This window comes from Nannobrachium achirus (genome assembly GCF_963921795.1).
Source record: "Nannobrachium achirus genome assembly, chromosome: 22".
NCBI lineage: Eukaryota > Metazoa > Chordata > Actinopteri > Myctophiformes > Myctophidae > Nannobrachium > Nannobrachium achirus.
This window is the reverse complement of record NC_137829.1, coordinates 8,534,252-8,559,883: the sequence shown is the minus strand read 5'-3', so window position 1 is coordinate 8,559,883 and position 25,632 is coordinate 8,534,252. Positions and strand designations below refer to the sequence as shown.

Genomic DNA, 25,632 nt, shown 5'->3' with positions numbered 1-25,632 from the left:
CCCTAACTGTGGTGTGTGCTCCTCCCCTGTGTGTCCATATAGATCATTGGTATCGGACTGTGTGGGGTGTTTGAGCTGATAAAGGAGACGCGGTTCTCTCACCCCTCGCTGTGCCTGCGCAGCCTGCAGGCCCTGCTGGACATGTTGCAGGGACAACAGCCTGAAGGCTTCCAGACCGAGCCGCCCGATGTGCTAGGTAAACCAGTAATATACATGAACGCAAGGCGTACACTGAAGCTCACACTGAACATGCATGCAGAAACACACACACACACACACACACACACACACACACACACACACACACACACACACACACACACACACACACACACACACACACACACACACACACTGACACTCTGACCTCCCCCTCTACCCTGGTGTTTTCCTCAGAGTCTTTGTTCCAGCTGCTTCTGGAGACCACAGTGCGGAGCACGGGGCCCAACGACCCCACAGGTCAGGCCCTCACCGCCCTGTCTTGTGCCTGTCTCTTCAGCCTAGTGGTGTCCTGGGGGGACACTGGCAAGACCCTCCAGGCTGTCTCTGCTATTCTCACCAATAACGGCAGCCACGCATGCCAGACCATACAGGTGAGACCCAAACCCCCTCCACACACACACACACATAACACTGTGCTTTCTTTTGTGGAGGATGTTCCTTTGGTTTAACATGAAAACTTCAGTTGGCTGCAGAGTTGGATGAGGCTACAGTAACCTCTGTCTCCTCCGTGCAGCAGAGCAGCGGCAGAAACACCCAAATTGAATCGGGGAAATGTCAAGCCTCTCTGAGTCTCCTGTCTTATTATGTTACCCTGCCTGCATTCTTCCGCCAATTACTGTAGCCAGCTCTCTTCTCTGTTTGCCTTTGATCTCCGTCTCTCTCTTCTCTCTGTGTCTTATTTTTCCTCTCTCTTCCACGTTCTTCCTCTCTATTTGCATTAGCCTTGTATGCATATCGTGTGTGGGTTTTATGGAATAACTTTTTTTTGTTGCTTCATACAAATTTCTCCTCTGTGCATTTTATGGCATCGCCTGGTCAGTCAGCACTTTCAGCAAGTAGGCTACCATTGTCCACTTAACCGCCTCTGCATGCAGAATTATTAATGCTTCTACTTTAAAGTAATTGTGCTGAGGTGACTTGTAATAAACACACACCATTATCACTAGCAGCCGATTTACCCAGGGATATTAACATGGGGGATATTTGAATTGATGAAGTACGGGGGGTCTTCCCTGCTGTCTTATGTTAATATCCTGCAGTACTGCTAGGAGTGGCCGTAGCTGAGTGGGTAGAGAGGCTGACTGGGAAACAGAAAGTCTCTGCGTCGCATCCTGGTCTATGTGTTGGAAGTGTCTCTGAGCAAAACACTTATCCACTAGTGGTGGAAAAAAAAAGATAATTTCAGTGAATGAATCATTTCTTGCACGGCAATGATCCGTTCAAATGATTCCTTCACGTTCACCGTTGATAGCGCAATCGTCCCATGAAAAACACTATCACGGGAGCGTTTTTATTACATCACGCATACAGCCTGCCCTCCCGTTCTCTGTGTCGAGGGCTATTGGGGGAACGCACGGGTGATATGTACGAAAGCGTGAACGTAACCGTTTAAGGAAATGATCAAATCGTTCATGATTCTTTCTTGTGATTGTTCTTATGAACAAGTCACTCATGATCGACACATCACTATTGTCCACTAACTGCTCCCTGCGCGCTGTACTAATAAGGCTCACTGCTCATAAAGGGCATATTGTTCATAATGTGCAAATATACAGCGACATATATCAAAGGAGTGGGGACCAAATTATAATATTTCCTCTTTTAGTTCAGTGCCGTGTTCTTTGGCTCTGTGCAGCAGGAAACTGCTGAGCGTTCTTATAACATGGGAAGCAGGTTGATTGGCCAGACCACAGAGGCTGGTCCATCATTCTCCTCTGGATCTTCAGCCACCAGGCACTGACTGTAGTGTGAGTCATCACAATGGCAGGCAGGCAGTCGGGAAGTGTGTGCTTTTAGTGTTGTACACTTCATGTGTGCATTTTTGTGCGTGCAACTGTGCACGTGTGAATGCTGAGCTCAACAGAGTGTGTAAATGCTGCCAGCAAGTGATGGAGTGGGTGTAAAACTAGTCAGGCGGAGAAAGAAAAATAGAAATGGCCAGCCTTCCAGTGATACTACTAGAATTGTATTGTTTTATACTCACTCCCAGAGATGAGATGGAACTCTTCTGTAGTGATGCTTTTCAAGTGAGAATGTAAAATAAATCAGAAAATAGCCTCGATGATTTCACCGGTCAAATCCCAGTCTAAATATTGGAGGTGTTTTTAGTGACCCCAGAACCCAGTGACATCAGAGATAACCTCCCTCCTCCCCTCACTGCCTCCTAAACTCTCCTCTCCCCTAGGTACCCACCATCCTGAATGCACTGCAGAGGAGCGTCCAGGCTGTGCTGGTTGGCAAGATCCAGATCCAGGATTGGTTCGGGAATGGCATCAAACGGGCAGCGCTGATGAACAAGTGGGTCCTCAAGGAGGTTTCCATCGATGAGGATGAGCGCTGCTTGCTACAGACCGATGGCTCCTTCCTCTACCTACTGTGCAAGGACGGGCTCTACAAAGTGGGCTCTGGATACAGCGGAACTGTCAGGGTACACCGCATAGCCATTTAGTTTGTGTGTGTGTGTGCATGCCTTTTTGTACTGCACAGAAAATGTATGTCACTTGTGTCTTGAAAATGGGCTTATAACATGGACACAAATACATTGTCCACGAAGGATAGCTGTTATGTTCAGTCCTCTGCGGAGGTGGCTCAAGAGATAATCTCTGCAGCATCTCCACAACATTTTGCCAAGTGTTTGTGTGTTTTAATCCTACCTGCAAGAAAATAGTTTAGTTTAACTGCCATTTCTGCCATTCCTTTTGATGTTTTTGCTATCACTCATTTAAGGTTTGTGTTTGCGGTTGTGTGCTGACATAAGATCCATGTTCTATAGGGTCATGTGTACAACTCCACGTCTCGCATCAGGAATCGGAAGGAGAAGAGATCATGGTTGGGCTTTGCTCAGGTGCAGTCTTTATCCCGTTTAATGTATTTTAAATTGTAATTGAATCTCAATTGTAATTTGAAATTTAGATGTTGTTAAACCAGGATGATGATGTGGTATTTGCTTGCTTTATTGATTTAATTTGAACCAGTTTGACACTTAACAAGTCCGTTAATTGGGTAGCCTCAAGGCCTTCGGTCAATAGTTCTTGGTGTGTACTCTAGCAATGCCCTCTGGGAGAATAGGACATATGCTTAATCATCACAACGTATCTATAAACATTCTGTGTTATTTTCCAAGGAGCTAAAAGTCTCAAGGCTAAATTGACCAACGGGCGTATATGAAAGCCAATATGTGAAGATGATGAGATATGTTTATCAAGCTACTGTCACTCCCAGTTATTTATTTTTTTACATTTCATGTATCCATATTGCTTTGGGGGATTTTCATGGCATCTTGTTTCACGTCCTCAGGGCTACCTGTTGTATCGGGACACAAGTAATCATAGTATGTCAGCCGTCAAGATCAACCCGGAGACCTTGGAGCATGAGGGGACCGTCACCATGCCAGGTACAGGGAAAACACCATCTAGCCTGTGGTTTGACTGAATATTAGTTGCAATTTAAGCCAACTGTGTTCCTACTCTCCTTGCCAGGTCAACACGCGGACGGACAGAACATTGTCTTCACCGACGGAGAGTACATCAACCAGATCGCGGCTTGCAAAGACGTACGTTAACATGCTCTCACAATTGACCATTGTCACCATAATTGCTGTCATCACCTTGAGCCCTGCTCCTTCAATAAGAAAAAAAGTGTAGGCAGGACATTTTAATTTGAATGAATACATCCCCAGAGCTCCGACGACCCCCTCCCCCCGTGATCCTGTGTTATTGAATCTAATAAGAATCCTAGCGTTGTCGCGCCAGCCCCCGTCTGCCGCAGACATCATGGGAGGAGGACTGATTTTATTATTATGCCTGGTGTTTGAATGGCTCCACCATCTCTGGAGCTGGAAATGCTGTTCACTCCCTGCATCTTGAGAGCGTGCTTACTGCAGAAACATATACACACACACACACACACACACACACACCACCCTTATTGACGCGTGACACGTATCTCTTGTGTGCGCCGATGCAGCCAGCCTGGCAGTGAGGTCTTTGACAGCTCTGTGATGGAGATTTGTTTGACAAAAAACGGAGGAGGACAGATGAGGTGTATGTTTGTTGGGGTTTCACGATCTTCCTTCCTCTAAGACTGTTGTTTGTATGCTTACTAGCAGACTTTAAACTTTTACCACGTTTAGTAGCCAGTCGCTCCTCTCGGCCATGCCTGGTGATGCATGTCACTGCCACTCTCTCTGCCCCTAATGGCTGGGCCTCAGGAAGGAAAGACCCTCTGAGCAAGCGCCAGCTGTGCCACAGAAGGGTAGCGGAGTGTGTCTGAGCCTGCGTGTGTGTGTGTGTGTGTGTGGGAGTGGCGATGTAAGGGTGTGAGTGGAGGGGGGTGGAACCGCATGTGGCCGTTCTCCAGAGGCTTAATCTTGCATGCAAGATATCTGCATAAGTACTAGTGAGGGGGAGGGGAGGATGTGAAATTCATACATCTACCCCGCCACAGCCAGTCCTCCTCCCGGGTAGCAGCCCCTGGGCTAAATGAGGGAGCTGGATACAGAGAGAGAGAGAGAAAGAGAAAGTGGGCTAAACTCCTCAGCAACCCAGCAGCAGCACGTATTGGTTTGTGCATTCAGCCAGTGCACCCACTACACAGACCTCCTGCAGAGGTGAAAGAGAGGATGATGTAAGAGGATAAAAAGACCAGGGGACGGCAAATGCTGGGAAGAAACGATGATGTGGGTAAATAATATGAGGCCAAGGGAAAGGGAGGAAAGGGAATGGAATACATCCAAGGCAGCCGAGCTGATAAGAGAGAAGAACACGTTCTGTGCTACAGTAGTCAAAGAGCAACAGAGGAAATCTGTCATCGTGACCCCATGAAAGTGGCCGAGCCCTCAACGCTGCTTCCTAGCCTTCATTCCATCCATCCCTTTACCTCTCTACTGTTCCCCTTTTACCTCCTCCTCTTTTCCCCTCGTTATTCTGCTTGCAGAACCCGAACTCTCCCCTATACATCTTCCTTCACAGCCACGCCCCCTCCCCCAGCAGCCTGCCAAAAGCACATCCCTGCTTGGCTGTCATGGGCTGTGCTGCGTCAGTTCATGTCCAGTCAATATACTGAGCTACAACAGTATGAGGGATATGGCAACAGTTCCCATATGCACTCTAATTTATTCACTAATTGTGCTGTAGTGCCCTTACTAAAAAAGAAAAACGGTTGCGGTACCAAAAGGAGAATTGATAGATCTTCTTCTTCATCTAAAAGAAGAGCCGACAGATATATCTGTTTGTCTGATGTATCAACTAATATTTCACTGATTTCATGTCCATGGTATTGGCAAGAGGTGTGAGCTCATAGAGCTACCATTTTTGAGTGTCTTTAATTGGGCTTAAAGGGATAGCAGTGGGTCCCTATGGAGACACAAAGAGCCTGCTTTGTTCCCTATGGAGAGACAAAGAGTCTCCTCAAATTGGCTTATGAATGTGACAAAAACAAAGAAATATCCATGAATTCAAGTCTCCATGCGAGTAATCGATGGAATTAAAGAGTCAATTTGTGGGTGAACGATCCCTTTAAGTGGTTAAAGCTTCACTAAGTAAATGTCCTGTTCTACCCAGTATTGGAACCCGGGTCTCCTGTACAAGTCCTGACATTTTTACCACTGAGCTAATAGAGCATGCCTGCTTGCTATGGGGAGAATTTGAATTGTGTCAAACCAGAAACAGGATAGTGTCAAATGTCGTGTCCAACCTAGACACAGGATCTAAATGTCTCAGTAGAAGGGAGGGAGACAACATAGAGTATATATGTTACAGTTAGTTTGAGAAACCAGTTAGATTGGGAAAGGAGCGCTTGTTTTAGTTCACCTGGATGTGGAAGAAGTTCACCTGGATGTGGAAGAAGCCCATGTCTCAGTGGTAGAGCATTTGACTGCATTAGTCCGACGCTGGTGAATGCTAACCTGGTGAATGCTACTATGCCTAAACCTAAACTTAACCCTAACCCCAAACCTAACCCTAACCTCAGTAAAACTATGCCTAAACCTCAGTAAAACTATGCCTAAACCTAACCCTAATCCTAACCTCAGTCAAATTATTCCTGGTTCCCCGAAGGAGGCGCCGCCTGCTCCCCCTTGTGCCCAAAAACTGGCGCTCCTGTTCTCAATCTAACTGAATCTCAAACTAACTGTGACATACAGTATATATTTCACATGGATTACAGTATTCTCCAAAATTGCGATGAGCATAACCCCATCCAATTCCATGGTATAATACTTTTTTCAATGCCTCTCGCTATTGAAAACCAACTCAGCAATCCTCACCACAGGCTGGGTCTAGCACCTTAGATGTGTGCTGTGGCATTCTAGTCCATAGGGAGAATGTGGGGTGTGTGGTATGTGCTGGCCATGTGCTATAACTTTGGGTGTGCCCCATGTACTGATCTCATTCTCACTCACGCACCTCGCGCACAACCAAAGTTCAGCTGTGTTCTATAGTCTAGCAGCTAGCCAGTGCTGAGGGTTTACACTACAGTCTGTTCTCATTTTTTATGTAAGAGACCTAACGTAAAAGTCCAAACTGTCTCCCTGAGGCAAATCAAACAAGCTCTAACGCATTTTAACCCACCACGTTCAGAGGTTAGGTTTCGTATTAAATTCCATATCAAAGTATCTCTTTGACTTTAAACGTGTGAAGATGTGTTGAGTAAATGTTTCAAGATTCAATATGTTATTTGTTATATCCCCTTTTTTTGTAAATTAATGTGTATTGTGTAACTCTTACACAAAAGTAGTGAAAATAGCAGATTTACAAGCTCACACAATGCATCGACTTGGGAGCTTGTAGATCGGCTATTTTCACTATTGTAATATTGTTATGGAGCTAAACAAGCCCTGTTGTCCGTGTTCCCTCAGGACGGATTTGTGGTGCGCATCTACGCTACAAGCTCGGACCCGGCCCTGCAGCAGGAACTGCAGCTGAAGCTGGCAAGGAAATGTCTGCACGCTTGTGGCATCTCTCTGTTCGACCTGGAGAAGGATTTGCACATTATTAGTATGTCACGCATTGCTTTTCTGGCTGTCATTCTGAGGTCCTTGCTATTGGATTGTGCATGTGTGTGCTGATGTTCATACCCATGGCTGCATAATCGTTTGCTTCAAATAGTTGTAAACCGTCTATGACGATTGAAAGTTGTGTTACATAGCATATCATTTATAAATCATAGAACGTGTCTTATGTCATGTTTGTGTGTACTGTCTATGCTAGTGGTTCTAAACTGTCTCACTTTCCTAGGCACAGGGTTTGACGAAGAGGCAGCGCTGCTTGGAGCCGGGAGGGAGTTCGCTTTGATGAAAACTGCTTCTGGAAAGGTGAGTCATAGCCTCTTGTACATTTTCAGGCAGAATAATATGACAATGGGGCTGCGTGTGTCGTTGCAAACATTTGCTATTGCACACATCTGCTTTTGATTTCTTCAATCTGCATTTCCTTCATCTTCCGTGGCTCTAAGCAGCTGTGCTTTCGGTGCTTTGGTCTCACTAATGACAGGGCTATTGCTTTTGAGGGTGCACCTGTGAAAAAGAAACGTCTTTCACTTGATAGTTTTTCTTCTCCCTTGCTGCCTTGTACCGCTAAACTAAAGTCTCTCTGATTTCACAACACCTGCTTACAGTTAACAGCGCTGACTTATTTATTTTCTCTCCCAGGAGCAAGATGTATTTAGAAAATAGCAAAGGATTAAAATATCCTTGTTTTAGTAAACCCTCTTACAAGCTAATTTGTCTTTAAATTACATCATTAAGTTAATGTGTATTAATGTGAGTTGACAACACTTAAGTGAGCAGGCTCCATTGCGTGTGTATTAATATAGGACAGGTGTACAATTCAGGACTGAGATATGGTGTGTGTGTGTGTCTGTCTTTGTCCATCCATCCATCTGAATATCAGTCTGTCTCAATATGACCCCTTCATTTATCTTTGTCACGTGTTGGGCATCTTGCCTGATCTTATATTAATTAATATATTGTATTATATAATAACATTCCTCTGGTAATTTATTAAGTTGTTGTTGTCCAACATTAAACTATCCACTATCCGTGCATTGCGCAGAAGGTGCGCGGCAGTTCCGGCGTCGCAGCCGAGAGTGATCTACAAGCTCACAACGGTTGCATCTGTGACGCGACGTGAGCTTGTATGTCAGCTGTTCTCCGGACGTGTCCCACACACAATTCCACAGTAAATTCTCGTGGAAACAGGTGGAGAAAGGAAATCTGTCATATCATTTAATCAATATTGTATATGTGTGTACTTAATTAATATTAATACAGTTTTTAAGGTTTTTCTGCCTTAATTGGATGTTATTAGTGAGAGACGGGAAACGGCAAGAGAGGGAATGACATACAGCAAAGGCCGTTGGGTTTGGGATTAGAACCCATGCACCACAATCCTGCCCTCACTTGCCTTTAAGTGTGGAGCTTTGGAACTGTGCTCCAGCTCCACAATGGGCTACTCCCCTCTGGCCAGGGGCTGTGAGCGTACACTGAGCTCATGAAGGGACTTCTTTGCTTAAATAAGTGGAAGTGATTAGATTATTCCTTCCATTGAGCTAAGCAGCAGCTATGGTCTATACACAACACTGCTCAATACCTACAAGACAAACCAGGAGCTGTCATTGTGAAAACACTGGCGCTCAAAATCAACTGGTACTTGGCTGAGAGGGAGGGGGTTGGACAGGAACTATGGCGGGTGCGGCCGTCCTCCGGCCTGGGACTCCAGGGGTCTGGCAGTCACATCACACAGACCTTTATTTTGTTAGGACTTGAGCGCACTTTGTGGGCCCTGCCTCTTGACATGTTGAACTGCGTGCAGTGGACCCATTTAAACAATTTTCATCATACCCTCACTGCTTTCATCTATTGTAGTACGTCTATACAACATATAGTGGATGAGTTTGCTGAGCACCAAGGCTCGCCTAGTCCCCTTCAAATAGTGGTGGGTAGGCGACTAGGCGTAGTGGCTTACGCAAAATTGAATCTGTGCTTGTACTAAGGGTCGTCAGTATTCTACCATTCTAACTTGATAATTTAGCTACAGTGTTGCTTATTAGTTGAAGTGAGTTCCAAAATGTCCTGGTTGCTGTCCGTGGTGCTGAACTCAAATCCTTGTAATCCCAGCAGTTGCAGCCATGTTTGTTGTAAAGCGATGTAATTTACAACTAGAAAAAGAGCTCCTCGGAGCACAGGTCTAAGCCAGGTCAGGTAGTTTATTCTTGGTTTACTCATGGTGGCGCAATAATTGGCTAATGTGAAAAGGGTGCCATGTCTTCTAAGACCTTTCACTGCAATCTGACACTGCATTCATGATTTGAGGCATTTTGTTGCAAAAATGTGCTTTGCAAAAATTGACTTGCTGGTAGCACTATAACAGGCCAATGTGAAAAGTGTGGCATTTGTTCCTTGGCCTAGTGGGCATGTGCGTGCAACATTTCACGGAAATCACAAGCTGCGTTCATGAGGCATTTTGTTCAAAACGGACCAATCATGCAAAATGTGGAAGCTAATCTTAGCCCATCAGGATGGAATATGGAAAATGGGACGGATCTGTGTCGATCACATGACTATAGAGATAACTGTGTACTGATTTGCGGATTTTTTGGAAAACATCTGTAGGAGTAAAAATTTACAAAAAAAAATGTTTTGCCAAAGTTGGCCTCCTGATGGCGCTATAACGGGTGCATGTGAAAAATGTGTCCCAATCATGGGCCCTGAAACTCTGCTTTGATTTGTTCCGTCACTGAACTAGGAGCTTTCCTGAAGACGTTGGCTGTTGGAATTTGTGCATATGGGTGTTATGGCAGGGGAATTGCGTAATGTGTGTGTTTGTGTACATAAGGCCAGGGCATGGGGTTTCCTGTGTACACTACTCAGCTATGTGTTTCACTGTGGGTTCTTTGTAACATGCCAAATCACTCTGTGCACAGGGAACTACTTTAAAAAATATTTTGGCATACATATATGTATTAGCACTCAAAGGCATGCTAGCTATGTAGGTGGTTAGGGTGTGCTGTTTGTGTTTGTCTGTTTGCTGATGATGTGGTGCTGGTAAGTGGGTGTGGTGCCCTGTGCATCCTTAGTAGATAGGAGCTACAGACCAGTTAACCCCACTGTACAATGCAGCATATGTGTTACTGAGGCCTAATCTCACAGCAGGCCTTATCGGTAGATTACTCTCGCCAGACTGGCCCGACAAGTAAAAATAGGAGTAGCTGACCTGTGACTCGGCACAAAGTTCACACTCTTCAGTCACCTGGACTAGAGACCGTGGCTCAGCAGTAACAGAACATGTCTGGGAGTGTGATGGCTAATGACAGAAGTCAAAGGCCTGCGATTCACTCCACTGTTTTATGGCCTCTAATCCTCTGCCATCACCATTACACCGTGTCATCAGGGATTATGTCATTTTGTGTGACAGAATGGTAGACTGTTGAGAGCAGTAATACCGCCAGCAACAGCCCTATAAGATGCGTCATCACGAGTGCCCCTGCACTGTTTCAATGAATGTTCTAATGACACACGGTGTGTTTGTGCGCTGAGGGCAGTATATTGTCGAGATAATAATGATTGTGCCGTCGCACTTGTTCTCGTTCTCAGTGGTCCCTTGACTACAGAGGCTCTGCAGTTGTGAATTAGGCCCTGTAGCTGCAGGTTGTTAGTTTCATCATTTTATGGGGAGCTGTCAGGCAGGCAGAGCTAGTGTCGGCTGTTTACCCTCTCTTTACACTTTGTATTTTTGCCTATTTGTCACTCGGGGCTAATAAAGTGTAGCAAGTGTTGTGTGCGAGCTTATACCTCCAGTTATCAATAACGGCCACAGTGAGGGAAGGTATTGCGTAAGCCTCTCTGTGGTTTTCACTAACACCCACCCCCTGGTTTTCTTTCCATGTTTCTCCGTTCTCCTCTCCCAGATATACTACACTGGGAAGTACCAGAGCCTGGGCATAAAGCAGGGTGGGCCGTCGGCCGGTAAGTGGGTAGAGCTGCCCGTCACCAAGTCCCCCAAGATCATCCAGTTCTCTGTGGGCCACGATGGTTCCCATGCCCTACTGGTGGCCGAAGACGGCAGCGTGTTCTTCACAGGTTCCGCCAGCAAGGGAGAGGATGGAGAATCCAGTAAGACATCAGCCGAACACAAATTACAGTATTGAGGCATAGTACAGCAGGGGTTGACACTAACGGTCGCCCGACGGCGCGTGGCAAGTAAATAAAACGTTCGGGCAAGTGCAGTCTGCAGACCTGTACTTTGTAAGTGCCTCTGGGATATTAGTGTCAACCCCTGGTACAGAGTTTATATTTATTCTGAATGGGAAGAGTTGGGGATTTTTATTCAACTGGCCAGCATGGGTCTTACGGCATAGCTTCCGGCAAGTTAATAATAATAATTTAGACCTATTTGATCCCGCAGGGGAAATATGTTTTCAGCTTCAACCAACTGGTCAGACTTGAGTGCAGGGGGGGAGGAGTTAGGAGTTAAATGTCTTGCTCAAAATAAACATGGCACATTACGTAATAATTGTTATCTATTAATAAGCCATTCTTCTTCTTCTTCTTCTTCCAGCCAAGAGTCGCCGACAGCCAAAACCCTACAAGCCTAAGAAGATGATCAAGCTGGAAACCAAAACTGCTGTGTACACAGCTTGCAACAATGGCAGCAGCAGTATTGTCACCAAGGACGGAGAGCTCTACATGTTTGGCAAAGATGCCATCTACAGCGACAGCACCTGTGAGTAGACTGGACCAGGGCCTATTCAAGCTCTCAATGCCCTACTTCAAATGTTTCCTTGTCTTCTTGCTCTCTCTGTGTGTGTGTGTGTGTGTGTGTGTGTGTGTGTGTGTGTGTGTGTGTGTGTGTGTGTGTGTGTGTGTGTGTGTGTGTGTGTGTGTGTGTGTGTGTGTGTGTGTGTGTGTGTGTGTGTGTGTGTGTGTGTGTGTGTGTGTGTGTGTGTGTGTGTGTGTGTGTGTGTGTGTAGTGGTTCAGCTGGGTGGTGCACATGTGAACACGCATGTGACATTATTACGTTATAGCTAATTAATTTAAGGTGTAGCTGGAAAAAGAGTCTCTTGTCGGCCACTTTGACCGGCCAAGAAAATGGCTAGCCTAAACCATATATATATATATACACACACACACACACGCTCTCTCTACACACAAACATTTTTGTACATAGCATTTATGTCACATTAATTTATGACGATGGCATTTCAACTGCAACCTGCCCTCTCCCCTCTACAGGCCAGGTGACAGACCTGAAAGGTCACTTTGTAACTCAGGTGGCCATGGGGAAGGCTCACACCTGTGTCCTGACTAAGAGCGGGGAGGTGTGGACGTTTGGCGTCAACAACAAGGGACAGTGTGGCAGAGACACTGGAGCCATGAGCCAGGCAGGGAAAGGTAAGAGAATATCTAAGATTATCTGTTTCTATCATCTCTCTCTCTCACACACACACACACACACACACACGCACACACACACACACACACACACACACACACACACACACACACACACACACACACACACACACACACAGAGAGAGCATTGCATATTTAAGCACCTTTTCTTATACTGTCACAAGGAAACACCTTAACTCATTGCATGCCAGGCCCGATAGTCCCGAGATTATTCCAATGTCTTTCCCCGCCAGGCCCGATAATCCAGAGAAAAAAAAAATCAAAATATTTTTTTTCAAAAAAAAATTTGGACCCCAAAAACTTTAGTAGGCATGATAGCAATCGCGAAATTGCATGTTTAACCCCCATAGCAACCCCATCTTTCAAACATGGCAGCCATCTTTGTTTACATTTTAGGAAAACATAATGGCTGCTATCTCATGAATGCCTGAACGGATTTTTTTGTTTGAAAGCTGTGAGCAATGTGCAGACACGTGGTGCATTATCTAGGCATGGGTGTGCATGATCCGTGCACTATGAATTACATGGAAGTCTATGGAGACAGAGGCAGGGGAGAGTACGAAGGTATTGTTACATGGCGGGGAATGTGTTAAAGGAGTGGCGACACCGGCCGAAATTTAACATTATGATACAGTAGGTCACGTGGTCTTTCTCCAAACAGTCTGAAAAGGAGGCGGGGCCGTATCAGTTAGTAGTGAATGTATACTTCGTCCGTCGTGCGGTGCCGCGCAATGTATACTTCGTCCGCGCACAACGTGATACCTTGTTGTTAGCGTGTAGCCCGGCTAGTGCTGCACCGCACGGCTATTTGCGAGAGCTATTGTGTGTGTACACACACACACACGCACACACGCGCGCGCGAAAGCACACACACACAGGCTACACACACACAGAGTGTATGAGCCACGGACCTCCTCTGCGGAGGTCGGAGGAGGAGATCGCTGGACCCTCGTTCTACGCTTGCTCCGGTGTCCCGGGTGCTCCAGTCAGGTTTAGGGCAAGAGACAGCAGGGTATGGCCGACAAAACCGTCTCATAGACGGGGAGAAGCGTGTTGACCCTCGTAACTAATCTCTGACACCTTTTTTGAAGAAGACATGTACTTTTTTATCGGTCTAACCATTGATTTTATAGCGAATGCTATATAATTTTTACCCCTAGAACTGATAGTTTTAAAGTTGGTTTAGAAAGTCGGAAACACACCTCGGACAGCTTTTGTTGGGTCAGTTTCAAAAGATAATGATATGGATGCTCGACTCCGCCCCTCCCCCCCATATTAGCCCAATCAAATTAATGTATTGCCGTTACTGTACAGAAAGTACTACTTTCAGTACAGTAACTACAATAAATTAATTTGATTGGGTAATTTAACATGGGGGTACATGACATCATTAAAAAAATTGGCTAATTTGATAGCAATAATTAGCTGTTTTGGCCATGTCACCAGAACTTCAAGGGTCGATGTTTAGGCAGTGAAAGCGTAATTTCCAATCCTGGATATTGGCTTGGTGCAGTCCTAACAGTTCCCCCGTCTTCCTTCCTCATTGTGTTCTGTTCACATCGCATGGCAGCATTTGGCGTGGAGAGCATGGCCACAGCCATGGATGAGGACCTGGAAGACGAGCTGGAGGAGAAGGAGGAGAAGAGCATGATGTGCCAGCCTGGAATGCACAAGTGGAAGCTGGACCAGTGCATGGTGTGCACCGTATGTGGCGACTGTACCGGCTACGGGGCCAGCTGTGTCAGCAGTGGCCGACCAGACAGAGTGCCAGGAGGGTAAGTCGCACACAGTTGTCGTTTGCTTTAATCTGTGAGTTTTTTGTGTATCCTATGTTGCACATCACCGGTATGACTCTCTCATCCTCTACCAGTATCTGTGGCTGTGGGTCCGGGGAGTCGGGCTGCTCAGCGTGTGGCTGTTGCAAGGCCTGTGCAAGGGAGCTGGACGGCCAAGAGGCCAGACAGAGAGGCATCTTTGATGCTGTGAAAGAGATGATTCCATTGGACCTGCTGCTAGGTACAGTATTCTCACGCTGTTCACTTCCTTGCGAGACCTTGTCTTCCCCAATGTTTTTTAGCCTGATTTCTTGCCTCCATTACTTCTGGCATCTTCACTCACTTTACATTGCTGCATTGTTGTTGTTGCTGCTGAAAACACTGGGCCAGAAAAAGTATAAACCCAATTGTCTCCGCCAGGCCGAAAGCACGGCAGAGACTTTTTTTGCCCCCTGTCTGACTGTCCGTCCGTCCGTCTGTCCGTCTTTGAACAGCTAATCTCCGGCACCATTGGCCCGATCTATCGGCCTGAAACTGTGCACACACACTCCCTCGATGCCAGAGCAGAACCTCTCTTATTCCATCCTGATTTGCTAAGTTTGCAGGAGTGACTTGACTAAAACACAGACAAACAAGCCAGTCACATTAATAACATACAATTAACACTAACTATTAATTAAGTGTAGTATGTATTCTACACTCACAAATCAACATATTGTGTCTGTGCAATATCTTCATCAACATTAACACTTTTCATGCCTTAAACGGAGATCTTCGTTTTAGCACGTATATCCACTTCTGTGCCAGCGTTTTTTGTGTTTTTACCGTGTTTTTGGAGGACAATCGCGCACGTTCACACTGCCGTGTGTGTGCTCCGATTCGTTGCGGAGCATTCTGCACCCTTACTGTTGTGTGTGTGTGTGTGAGTGAGAAGTGAAATGGCTTCCGTGTTGATTCAGCTCGGCTCGGGCTGCACTCAAATTCATGCAGGCGGGGCCATGTGAGGCTGTGAAAAACCTAGAACTCGTGGAAAGCGCATTTCTTCTTCTGCAGTTAAATGGGACCGGACGGGGAATCAATGTTTTGTTTACGGGTTATTTAGTCTCCTAGCAACTATTAACAGCCGAGGCTTGATCGAATGGTATACAACGGCGATATTAAAACGCTAAGACCTTAAAACTGGCTGTATGTATTATTCTGGTCCATGCAAGCATGCCACTTTTACATTTTGCTTTGATGCAGTATATTGTACACATGGTGCACTTCCTCATGCTTGGTTTTCGACCTCATGTTGTACAGAGTCATCGCTCCTTCATCATGTCTGCCCATCATTCATTTGTGTGTGTCTTGTCCTATTCCGCTCTGCCCCCCCCACCTTCCGTCTCTCCTCTTGCTGCATCCTGTCTGGGCTGCCTCCCTCTACCTGGGGCCCTTTGTGTTTCAGCTGTCCCTGTCCCTCCCCCTCCAGGAGTGAATATTGAAGAGCACATCCAGATCCGGCAGGAGGAGAAGCGACAGAGGATCAACCGCCGGCACAGGCTGGAGGAGGGCAGAGGTACGGGGAGAGACGAGAGAAACAGAGCAGTGGGGAAAGTGTTGAGGACTATGTGCCTGTGTTGGTTTTTTGCTATGATAGAAGAGATTGTGGATAATTGGTAGAATTGGGACGTACCCTCAAGGAGAATTTGGGGACAGCGAGGGGGAAGGAAAAGGTAACCGACAAAGGCTGAGACAACAAAATGCCATCGTATATGTTCTCCAGTTAGCATGTGATAAATCTCCACCCTTGGGTCCTGCCTTGAGTTTTGGATGTTGTGCCTTGGTGACTTCCCTCTTGCTTTTGTGTTTTTCATAATTTTGCAGTGTGTGCGCGTGTAATGTTGTTGTGTTGTGTAGTATTGACATTGTGTTCTCTCCCATTTGTGAGCCTTGTGCATGCATGTGAAGGTTTCTTTCTCCCCCAGGCCCCCTTGTTTTCCCTGGCCCCATATTTATGAACCAGCGTGAGCAGGCCCTAGCCAGAATAAGACCCCTTCAGGCCCTAAGGCATAAACGGGACAAGCACAAAGGTACTATGGTCTTAACTATCTAACTCAACGGGTGCAAAGACACCTCTCCCCACCCCTCTGACTCACCTCCCAAATGTGGTTGTCCCGCCCACCTCCTCTCTCTCACTCTCTGGAGACAAGAAGCTTCTGCTGTCTTTACCACATCTTATGGTAAAGAACAGTGTAGCATGTACTGTATGTAGGCAGGATAGACTCACTCTGGACCGATGCAGAGCGATGGGGAAATAGGATGAGTCTACAGGCCCAGGTTAAGACAGATCTCTTCAGTGTGAGGGATTTCTTTATGTTGTTGTGCATTTCAATGCGACTTGTTTAGTGTGCTGTATTCACTATTATATTTCATTTGAACAGAAATGGAGTCTAGCATGAAATCTCCACACATTAATCTCTCCCGGTGAAACTCCTCGCTGTTGGTGAAAAGAACTGGCTGGTGACTCCATGTTTATCGGGAGATACATGGTAGTCTACATGCTCCCCAGACCAACAGGGGGGGGGTACACAATTGGCAATTGGCAACAAATAAGCTGGAGAGAAAATGGAGGGGAAAAAAAGATAAATCTAACATAACCAGTAAGCTAAATTAATGATTTCTCAGTTTTCTGGTATGCTCTGCTGGATTAAAAGCAGATACATCATTGTGCATTGAGGGGAAACAGGCTTTTGGTAAATGACAATGGAACACGTCTGACAGGAGTGTAGTTTGAGCTACTTTAGGATGTGAGGAATTAATCGAACACGACTCATTTGAAACCACTTCCAGAAAATATATAGACGTATATAAATAGACGTTGGCTTTTTTCCATTGTGTAACAGTTATATCTGGAAACAATGAAATAGATTTAAGAGCTGCACCGGTTTCCTTCCTAGTGTCACTTTGGGATTGATGCTGTACTGCTTTGATAAATGATGATTCTTCCATGGGAGTTAAGTATTTAATGTAAGGACAGAAATTATGAGGATATCTGAAATTCTGCTGCTGAAAAGGCCATTTCAGTGGTGCTACCGCACTATAGAGAAACGGGAACCGGTGTTCCACATACTCCCACCCTGCCACTTGATAGCATAGGGATACGGAGGTATTCCCCATTGTAATGTCACCAAGGAAAAAATTAAGAGAGCCCTTAGTTTGTCAGTTAAAGGCAGTTCACCATTACTGATCGAGATCATGTCCAAGAGCTGGATCTTCAGCCCTCCTCTTCAGATTCTTGGGTCACGGACCAGCAAACCTCTAGTCTTTCTGTGCTTTTATGAATAAAGGGTCAACTCACAGTAATTGAACCAAGTAGTATGAGTATATCAACTCATCAAGTCTTAACCCATTTAGGCCTAGGATTATTGACCGCTTTAACAATTGAAAAATAGCAGATATACAAGCTCACAGCGGCGCTGCGAGCTTGTAGATCTGCTATTTTTGAAAAATCATGATATTTCTTTGCAAGTCTTTGAATATATCTATTTAAAAGCGAACGTTTGTAACTCAAATATTTGCTTCTGCGTGGTCCCTGGAACAACATATTTTGAGATAGGGGTCCGCGGCCAAATACCTGTAATTTTGGGGGTCCTTGACATGAAAAAGTTTGAGAACAACAGGATTTAGAAGAAGGATTTAGAAGTCGGGTCAAAGATCGGGTCAAAGATATTCAAAGACTTGCACACATTTTCACGATTTTTCAAAAATAGCAGATCTACAAGCTCGCAGCCGCGCTGTGAGCTTGTAGATCTGCTATTTTTCAATAGTTAAAGCATACAATAGTGGTTAAAGTGGTTCAAATCTAACGCGACTCGGGCGCGTTCCAGGTATTTGAGAGTTAAGTAAGTCACTGATGTGAGCTGGTCCATGGCCCAAAAGGGGTGTTCAGAGACACTGTATGAGTAGCAATGCATGGGCCTGCCTCTACCTCCACTCTCCTCACACACCATCACCATGACCTCTGAAAACAGGGCTTGGGTTCAACCAGAGTCCCTCTTCCTCATTGTTACTCATCCATCATGTGAAATTGCGCCTAACCAGATTCAACATACAGTAGTTGGAAAATCTGTTTTAAAATCAACAGAGGAAAGGATTTTTGCGCTAAATATTTTAACACACGAGTGACACGGTGCTGGTTGTCTAAAGCCTTTCTGTTTTAGACGTTTTGCTTCCCTCGTCTTTTTTTGGCATGCTCTCCCATCTTCCTGCTATTCTTTGTTGGTCCCACTCCTTCCAGCTCTCTCTTCTCCTCCCCCCCCCCCCCCAGGACTGACTGTACAGTGTGCAGAGACATTCTTCTTTCTCTTCTGCTCTTCTCTTTCATCTGTTTATTACTCTCTCTCTCTCCCATCTCGCACCTGTGCCACGCTGCCATGTACTGACTTGATGTTTGCCTTGTAGACGGAAGCAGTGAGCGAGGAGAAAAGGACGCCAGCAAAATCACCACCTATCCTCCGGGGGCTGTGAGGTTTGACTGCGAGATGCGAGCCGTGCAGGTCAGCTGCGGGTTTCACCACTCCGGTAAGGTTGACCTCCTCAAATCCACTTCCTGTTAGCCACTTCCTCTTCTACTTGTTTATGTCTTCCACTGTGGTGTTTAAAGGGGAAGACCACCCATTTTCAATATTGAACTATGTCATTAATATACCTTAGAGGAGTTGTGTGGAAATAAAAAAGAAAACGTTCCCCCTCTTCTGTGTTGCCTTGAACTGGAGGATTGATTTTGGGGTTTGTTTTGTAAAGTACAATGTGTGATGTCATCACATTGTGATTTACAATACAAAACCCAAAATCAATCCTCCAGTTCTAGGCAACACAGAAGAGGGGTAACCTTTTTTTTATTTCCACACAACTCCTCTAAGGTATATTAATGACATAGTTCAATATTGAAAATGGGTGGTCATCCCCTTTAAGTATAGGACGGGACCACTTCACATGGATTAGAATTATCACTTCAGGGATTCTTTTTCAAAGAAACCAAATTGGTTACAAGTTTTTGGCTTTACCGTAAAGGGAATTATAAATTACCAAAACATGTTTCCGTTTAAAAAAATGTTCTGTTTATTTATGGGACTCTGCCTCCTTTAGTGGTACTGATGGAGAATGGTGACGTCTACACATTTGGCTATGGTCAACACGGGCAGCTTGGACATGGAGATGTCAACTCCAGGTAAGTAACCTGCTTGGATTAGATGACACATGCATATACCTGTACATGTACAGTATACAGTATGCATGGGTACACACATGTATACTTATCCAAACCATGCCTGAATTGCTGTTTTTGTGGACGTAGGGGCTCTCCCACTTTGGTGCAGGCCCTCCCAGGCCCCAGTGTCCAGGTAACTGCTGGCAGTAACCACACAGCCGTGCTCCTCATGGATGGACAGGTCTTCACCTTCGGCAGCTTCTCGGTAGGGATTATGAGGGTTTTCAGTAGCGCAGTGGTGTAAAGTAACTAAGCTTGTAGATCTGCTATTTTCAAACATTTTGTTCTTTTACTTTTTATACTTTTAAGTATATTTTGATGCCAATACTTTCGTACTTTACTCAAGTACCTTTTGAATTCCGGAGTATTTCTACATTGCAGTATTGATACTTATACTTGAGTAAAACATTTGAGTACTTTTTCCACCACCGCAGTAGCATTTTTGTATGTTTTTACAATGGTGGTGTGCCCCGTGCCGTTTGACCCGAGTTTTTCTAGATTTCTGTGTGATCCATATCTGCGTAGTTAGCTTCTGCAATGTAATTGGCCACATAGTGTTCTTGAACGCATCTGTTTGTGTTGCAGAAAGGACAGCTGGGCAGACCCATCCTAGACATGCCCTACTGGAACGCCAAGCCCTCCCCAATGCCGAACATCGGTGCCAAATACGGCCGAAAGGCCACCTGGATTGGCGCCAGTGGAGACCAGACCTTCCTTAGGATCGACGAGGCCCTCATAAACTCGCATGTCCTCGCCACATCAGAGATCTTTGCCAGTAAACACATCATAGGCCTGGTGCCCACCTCGGCCTCTGAGCCCCCTCCCTTCAAATGCTTGCTCATCAACAAGATGGACGGGAGCTGCCGCACCTTCAATGATTCTGAGCAGGAGGACCTTCAGGGCTTTGGCCTGTGTCTTGACCCTGTCTACGATGTCATATGGAGGTACGTCAACTACTGTAATAGTGTAAGGCATACATGGGCAACTGGCGGCCCGGGGGCCACATGTGGCCCCCACCTCCACTTGATGCGGCCCGCAGGTTAATACCGGAATACTGATATATTATTGGTTTCAGCTGTTACAATTCCAAACATGACCTGCTTTAATTCCGTCAGTCTATATTAGTAGCTTAATGACTAGTATAGTAGTATTCAAATATATATATTTTTTATGTCCAATGTGGGTATTTGTATTTAGGTTCATAGAGTCAACATGAATATATAACTAAATGTGTTTGAATTAAATCAAAATGTTACATTTCAGGGTTCCAATTAAAAAATAACAAAACATAATTCAGGATTCCATTTCAAAAGAAACAAAAATAGCCGATCTACAAGCTCAAAACGCATCGCAGCGCGATGCGTTTTGAGCTTGCGGATCTGCTATTTTTGCTTCTTTTGTATGAGATACTAGAATGACAAAGTAGGACGTAGCAATATGCAATGTGGCCCTCTGGAGTGAAGGTGGAAATATTGTGGCCCTCGCCATCATCAAAGTTGCCCACCCCTGGTGTAAGGATTTATCAAAGGGTTGATAAATCGATAATGACTTGATACACCCTTGGTTTTCAAGCTATAACAAGATTGCGTACAAACATAATGGTCTGTGTATTTTATACCATTTTTTACCCACTTAACCATGCCACCTGTGTCGCTGTCTCTAGGTTCTTGCCAGCCTCCAGGGAGATGTGGTGCTACAACGCAGTGATAGCCGACGCCAGGGTGCCGTCCGCCACAGACCTCCAGGATCGCTGTAGCGTCCTCAGCCCAGAGTTGGCGCTGCCCTCCGGCTCCCATGCCACCACCACACGCTCTCATGGAGCCCTGCACATCCTGGGTAATGAACCTGTCTCTCCAACTAAATCTTCCAATATGTTTCCATTAACACATCTGCCGCCTTACACGTTTATAAACGTTCTATTTTGCCCAGCTATCTACCGCCTTACACGTTACTGTACGTTCTACCGTTTTTGGCCACTGGGGGGCACTGTTCACTAATATATGAGACAGCAATGTGTTCACAGCTCTTTGGGCAGCCTGTGATGCTGATAAAAAATTATAAAAATGTTATTCATGTAATCAGCTTTCTGCACACCTTCTTCAAGATGGCTGCCAAAATGGCCACCATCCACATGCTGTAATTGTTTGTGTGTGTTAATCTAAAAATAGATTTTTCTTGGGGTTGATTATATTTTTCTGCCAACTGCAAGGGGGCAATGGACATCTTCTGAGAGCTTATTTTTTTTCAAAAAATGTTTAATTTTTTTTTTATTTTCATTTTAATTTTTTGTAAAAAGCCGGGCAGTACTAAGATAGATTTTTTTTAACCCTTGGCAGGCATTGTGTTAAAGGTGATACACCATGAAATTTCACTTTTCCTATTTTAAAACCTTTTTTGGGGTCCCACTAGCACCTTCTATCCTCACAAAGGCCCATTTCTGACCGTTGTGTCTTTCTCTGGTTTTGAGAAGGCGAAGGTTAAAAGTATCCCACGGGTTCTCAAAACAGGCTATCCAGATTTGCTGCCGATGATGACGTCATCATCGGCCGTTTTTTTTTTCAAAAACATATATATATATTTTTTTAATTTCTTTTTTCTTTTTTTAATTCTTTTTTTTTTTTCAAAAACTTTTTTTTTTTTTTCAAAAACATTTGGGGGGGGGGGGGGGGGGGGGGTAGCGCAGTTCAGGCCAAAGGTGGTACTGCAGCTGGAAAATGCTCTGAGAGCCATTCAAAATGAGAGAGGCTCTCTATTCAGGAGTGGTAATTTAGCCTCAAACCTTTTGAAAAACGTTTTTGGGACATAAACAATATGACATAAATACTTTTTAAATGCATGGTGTATCACCTTTAACCTTTTTTCAAAGTAAAATGTGAATACTGCAACATGCATCCTAAATAGTAATGATGAGTAATACTTAATGTATACAGTCATGTAGAGGAAGTATACTTGCGTGTGTCTGTGATTAGGTTGCCTGGATACACTGGCGGCCATGCAGGAGTTGAAGATGGGTGTTGCCAGTGCAGAAGAGGAGACGCAAGCTGTAATGAAAGTCTATTCCAAGGAAGACTACAGCGTGGTCAACCGCTTCGAAAGTGAGTAGACGCCATCTGTGGTGTACTGCAATTGGGAAATACACTGAAACGTGATTAGATTACATTTGACGTTTTGTGATGTTTTACATCGTGTATACTAGGGATGGGACGATACTGTATATGATGTAATTTATCGCCATAAAATGCTCTAAATTGCAGAGAATTACATTTTTTTTGCGATATCCGCCCTTATGCATTGGGATCAATTCGCTTTTGCATATCTGAGCTTGTGGTCTATAGAGAATTCAGTGGATATGAAAACGGTGTGTTAGTGCGTGTGGTTTCATGATACAGTTTTACAGTTCTAGACGGGCTCTATGCTAGCTGGCGCTGTCTACGTTCAGAATAGCTTTCCATGGTACAATGTAACTTTACCAAGATGAAATTCTCAATAGACAAATGATGCAGCTACATTCTGTGTGCGTGTGCGTGTGTGTGTGTGTGTGTGTGTGTGTGTGTGTGTGTGTGTGGCTCCAGGTCACGGTGGTGGCTGGGGTTACTCGGCCCACTCTGTGGAGGCCATCCGCTTCTGTGCAGATGCAGACATCCTGCTGGGTGGGCTGGGACTGTTTGGGGGTCGAGGTGAATACACTGCCAAGATCAAGGTGAGCAGTCCTTCCTGACGTGGATCTTTACGGTCAATGCATGGTCCTTTCCGATGTCGGGAAGGACCATGTAGTTTTAAAAAAATGGAAAATGTTGAGAAATAAAGAGTTTTAAAAAATCTAGTTATCTCAACATTCGGACATCAGAAGGAGCATGTATTGCGCTTAAGAACTTTCATAGCAATAGTTCCTGCTGTCTTGAGGTATTTCATACTCAAAATGCAAAATGTGTGCTTTTTTTGTTATGTTGTTTTTGTCGATATAAGACTGCCGTTTGTGTTGTGAGAGCTCTGCATTAGGCCAATATTTGCGGCAGCATTTGTTGACCGTTATTGTTGCCCCTCTAGCTGTTTGAGCTGGGGCCTGACGGAGGAGATCACGAGACGGATGGGGATCTACTGGCGGAGACTGACGTGCTGGCCTATGACTGTGCTGCCAGGTACAGCATTGTACACTACAATATCAGCCTCTCCCTTGCTGTCTGGCAGAAATGTCTTATATATTTTTTTGTTTTGTTTTTGTTTTCTAAGTAATGCCCTACTTCGCCGTACAGAGGTTGCGCAAAAGTAGCGAATATTTCCCATCTTTAAGTATTTAGATCTGGTACTTTAAAATCTGTAGGCTTTTAATTTTTCCCTTCTGTTTTTGGTAGTAAAGCTTGGCACACAGAGGTTATGATGTGACGTTGACGTGATATTTGACCATGCATCTGTTCTGTTGTCTTAGGGAGAAATATGCCATGATGTTTGATGAGCCGGTCCTGTTGCAGCTAGGCTGGTGGTACGTGGCATGGGCCAGAGTGTCTGGTCCCAGCAGCGACTGTGGTTCCCATGGACAGGCTACCATCACTACTGATGACGGGTAACACAGTGGACATACCGTATAAACCAGGGGTCTTCAACAGGGGGTCCGGGACCCCTAGGGGGTCCTCTGAGTTACTACAGGGAGTCCTCCAAATCTTTGTGTGATAGAAACCTTTTTTTTCTACTTTTTTATATTAACCACTTGAACCCTAACTCTCTCTCAGCTAAGAGGTCCTTGGCCTGAAAACGTTGAAGACCCCTTGCATAAACCAATATAATGTGTCTTTTCTTCTTCTGGTTTTGATGTTCAGATGTATTTAATGGACTTGCTCAGGCTTGATTTATTGTCTTGTCTTTCCCCCTTCTCAAGTGTGGTGTTCCAGTTCAAGAGCTCCAAGAAGTCGAACAACGGTACTGATGTTAATGCAGGTCAAATACCTCAGCTACTGTACAGGTACGCATCTTGTTATCTCATATTTAATAACCGCGTTCAACCTCTGTTCCTTTTATGGGCATGCCATTCTAGGCTAAATTTTAAAAAACAATTTAAATGATTTTAAATAGCAGATCTACAGGATGGAACAAGTTGTTCCCTTGTAGATTGGCTAGTTTTGCTAGTTGATAACCACAGGCAATCTATTTGCTGGTTAACATTTATGTTCATTTAACGCCAGGCTTCCATCAAATGACGGCAATGCATCTAAAGGGAAACAGCAGACTAGTGAACCAGTCCACATACTCAAGCGCTCGTTCGCTCGCACAGTCTCAGTGGTGAGTGCCGACCGTCTTACTTATTTGCACAGTGGGATTGCCAATGAGGGATTTTTATAGAGCACCATGACAGTATCTCCCTTTCTCTCTCTGTGCATGTGCAGGAGTGTTTTGAGTCTCTGTTGAGTATTCTCCACTGGAGCTGGACCACCCTGGTCCTGGGGGTGGAGGAGCTGCGAGGCCTGAAGGGGTTCCAGTACACAGCCACCCTGCTGGACCTGGAGAGACTCCGCTTTGTGGGCACCTGCTGCCTCCGCCTGCTCAGGGTCTACATCTGTGAGATCTTCCCCATCTCTGGTAAGGATACATAATAGTTACTTCCTGGGGAGGGGGAAATATATATTTAAAACCTCATCTGCAACTCTCCCATGCAAAATAAATCAAAACGTAAGATAACATAACATCGCTATCGGGCAGAAACCTTGTATCTCCAAGTTTCAAATTTGAATGTTTTTTCGTAAATTAAAGCCCTGCTTCATCGTACAAAAGTGTCACACAAAAGTAGTGAAAATAGCAGATGTACAAGCACACAACGAGGCGTTGTGTGCTTGTAGATCGTCTATTTTCACTATTTCAAATCGTTTTAAAAATAACCAAAAAAGGAATGTTATGGACATACAAGGTTTCCACCCGACAACGACGATATAAAAGGCAAAGAAAATCTTTTGTTCAAGAGTTTTCCACATAAACACAGATTTACTAA

At 45.0% G+C, this 25,632-nt stretch overlaps 1 protein-coding gene across 1 annotated transcript in view; it reads left to right on the top strand.

Annotated features, from left to right (window-relative positions):
• mycbp2 (MYC binding protein 2) overlaps positions 1 to 25,632 on the top strand; it is a 97,853-nt gene that overhangs the window by 20,825 nt on the left and 51,396 nt on the right. Inside the window, exons 4-30 of the mRNA XM_080753382.1 lie at positions 43 to 196; positions 397 to 593; positions 2,408 to 2,650; positions 2,996 to 3,067; positions 3,520 to 3,616; positions 3,702 to 3,775; positions 7,079 to 7,217; positions 7,458 to 7,534; positions 11,128 to 11,332; positions 11,778 to 11,942; positions 12,453 to 12,611; positions 14,203 to 14,407; positions 14,503 to 14,648; positions 15,876 to 15,962; positions 16,372 to 16,476; positions 18,848 to 18,967; positions 19,535 to 19,616; positions 19,743 to 19,860; positions 20,241 to 20,599; positions 21,319 to 21,491; positions 22,625 to 22,750; positions 23,228 to 23,355; positions 23,703 to 23,794; positions 24,082 to 24,216; positions 24,529 to 24,612; positions 24,833 to 24,929; positions 25,034 to 25,226. Of these exons, the coding sequence (XP_080609508.1) occupies positions 43 to 196; positions 397 to 593; positions 2,408 to 2,650; positions 2,996 to 3,067; positions 3,520 to 3,616; positions 3,702 to 3,775; positions 7,079 to 7,217; positions 7,458 to 7,534; positions 11,128 to 11,332; positions 11,778 to 11,942; positions 12,453 to 12,611; positions 14,203 to 14,407; positions 14,503 to 14,648; positions 15,876 to 15,962; positions 16,372 to 16,476; positions 18,848 to 18,967; positions 19,535 to 19,616; positions 19,743 to 19,860; positions 20,241 to 20,599; positions 21,319 to 21,491; positions 22,625 to 22,750; positions 23,228 to 23,355; positions 23,703 to 23,794; positions 24,082 to 24,216; positions 24,529 to 24,612; positions 24,833 to 24,929; positions 25,034 to 25,226 (3,832 nt within the window). The remainder of the gene's footprint in view (positions 1 to 42; positions 197 to 396; positions 594 to 2,407; positions 2,651 to 2,995; positions 3,068 to 3,519; positions 3,617 to 3,701; positions 3,776 to 7,078; positions 7,218 to 7,457; positions 7,535 to 11,127; positions 11,333 to 11,777; positions 11,943 to 12,452; positions 12,612 to 14,202; positions 14,408 to 14,502; positions 14,649 to 15,875; positions 15,963 to 16,371; positions 16,477 to 18,847; positions 18,968 to 19,534; positions 19,617 to 19,742; positions 19,861 to 20,240; positions 20,600 to 21,318; positions 21,492 to 22,624; positions 22,751 to 23,227; positions 23,356 to 23,702; positions 23,795 to 24,081; positions 24,217 to 24,528; positions 24,613 to 24,832; positions 24,930 to 25,033; positions 25,227 to 25,632) is intronic.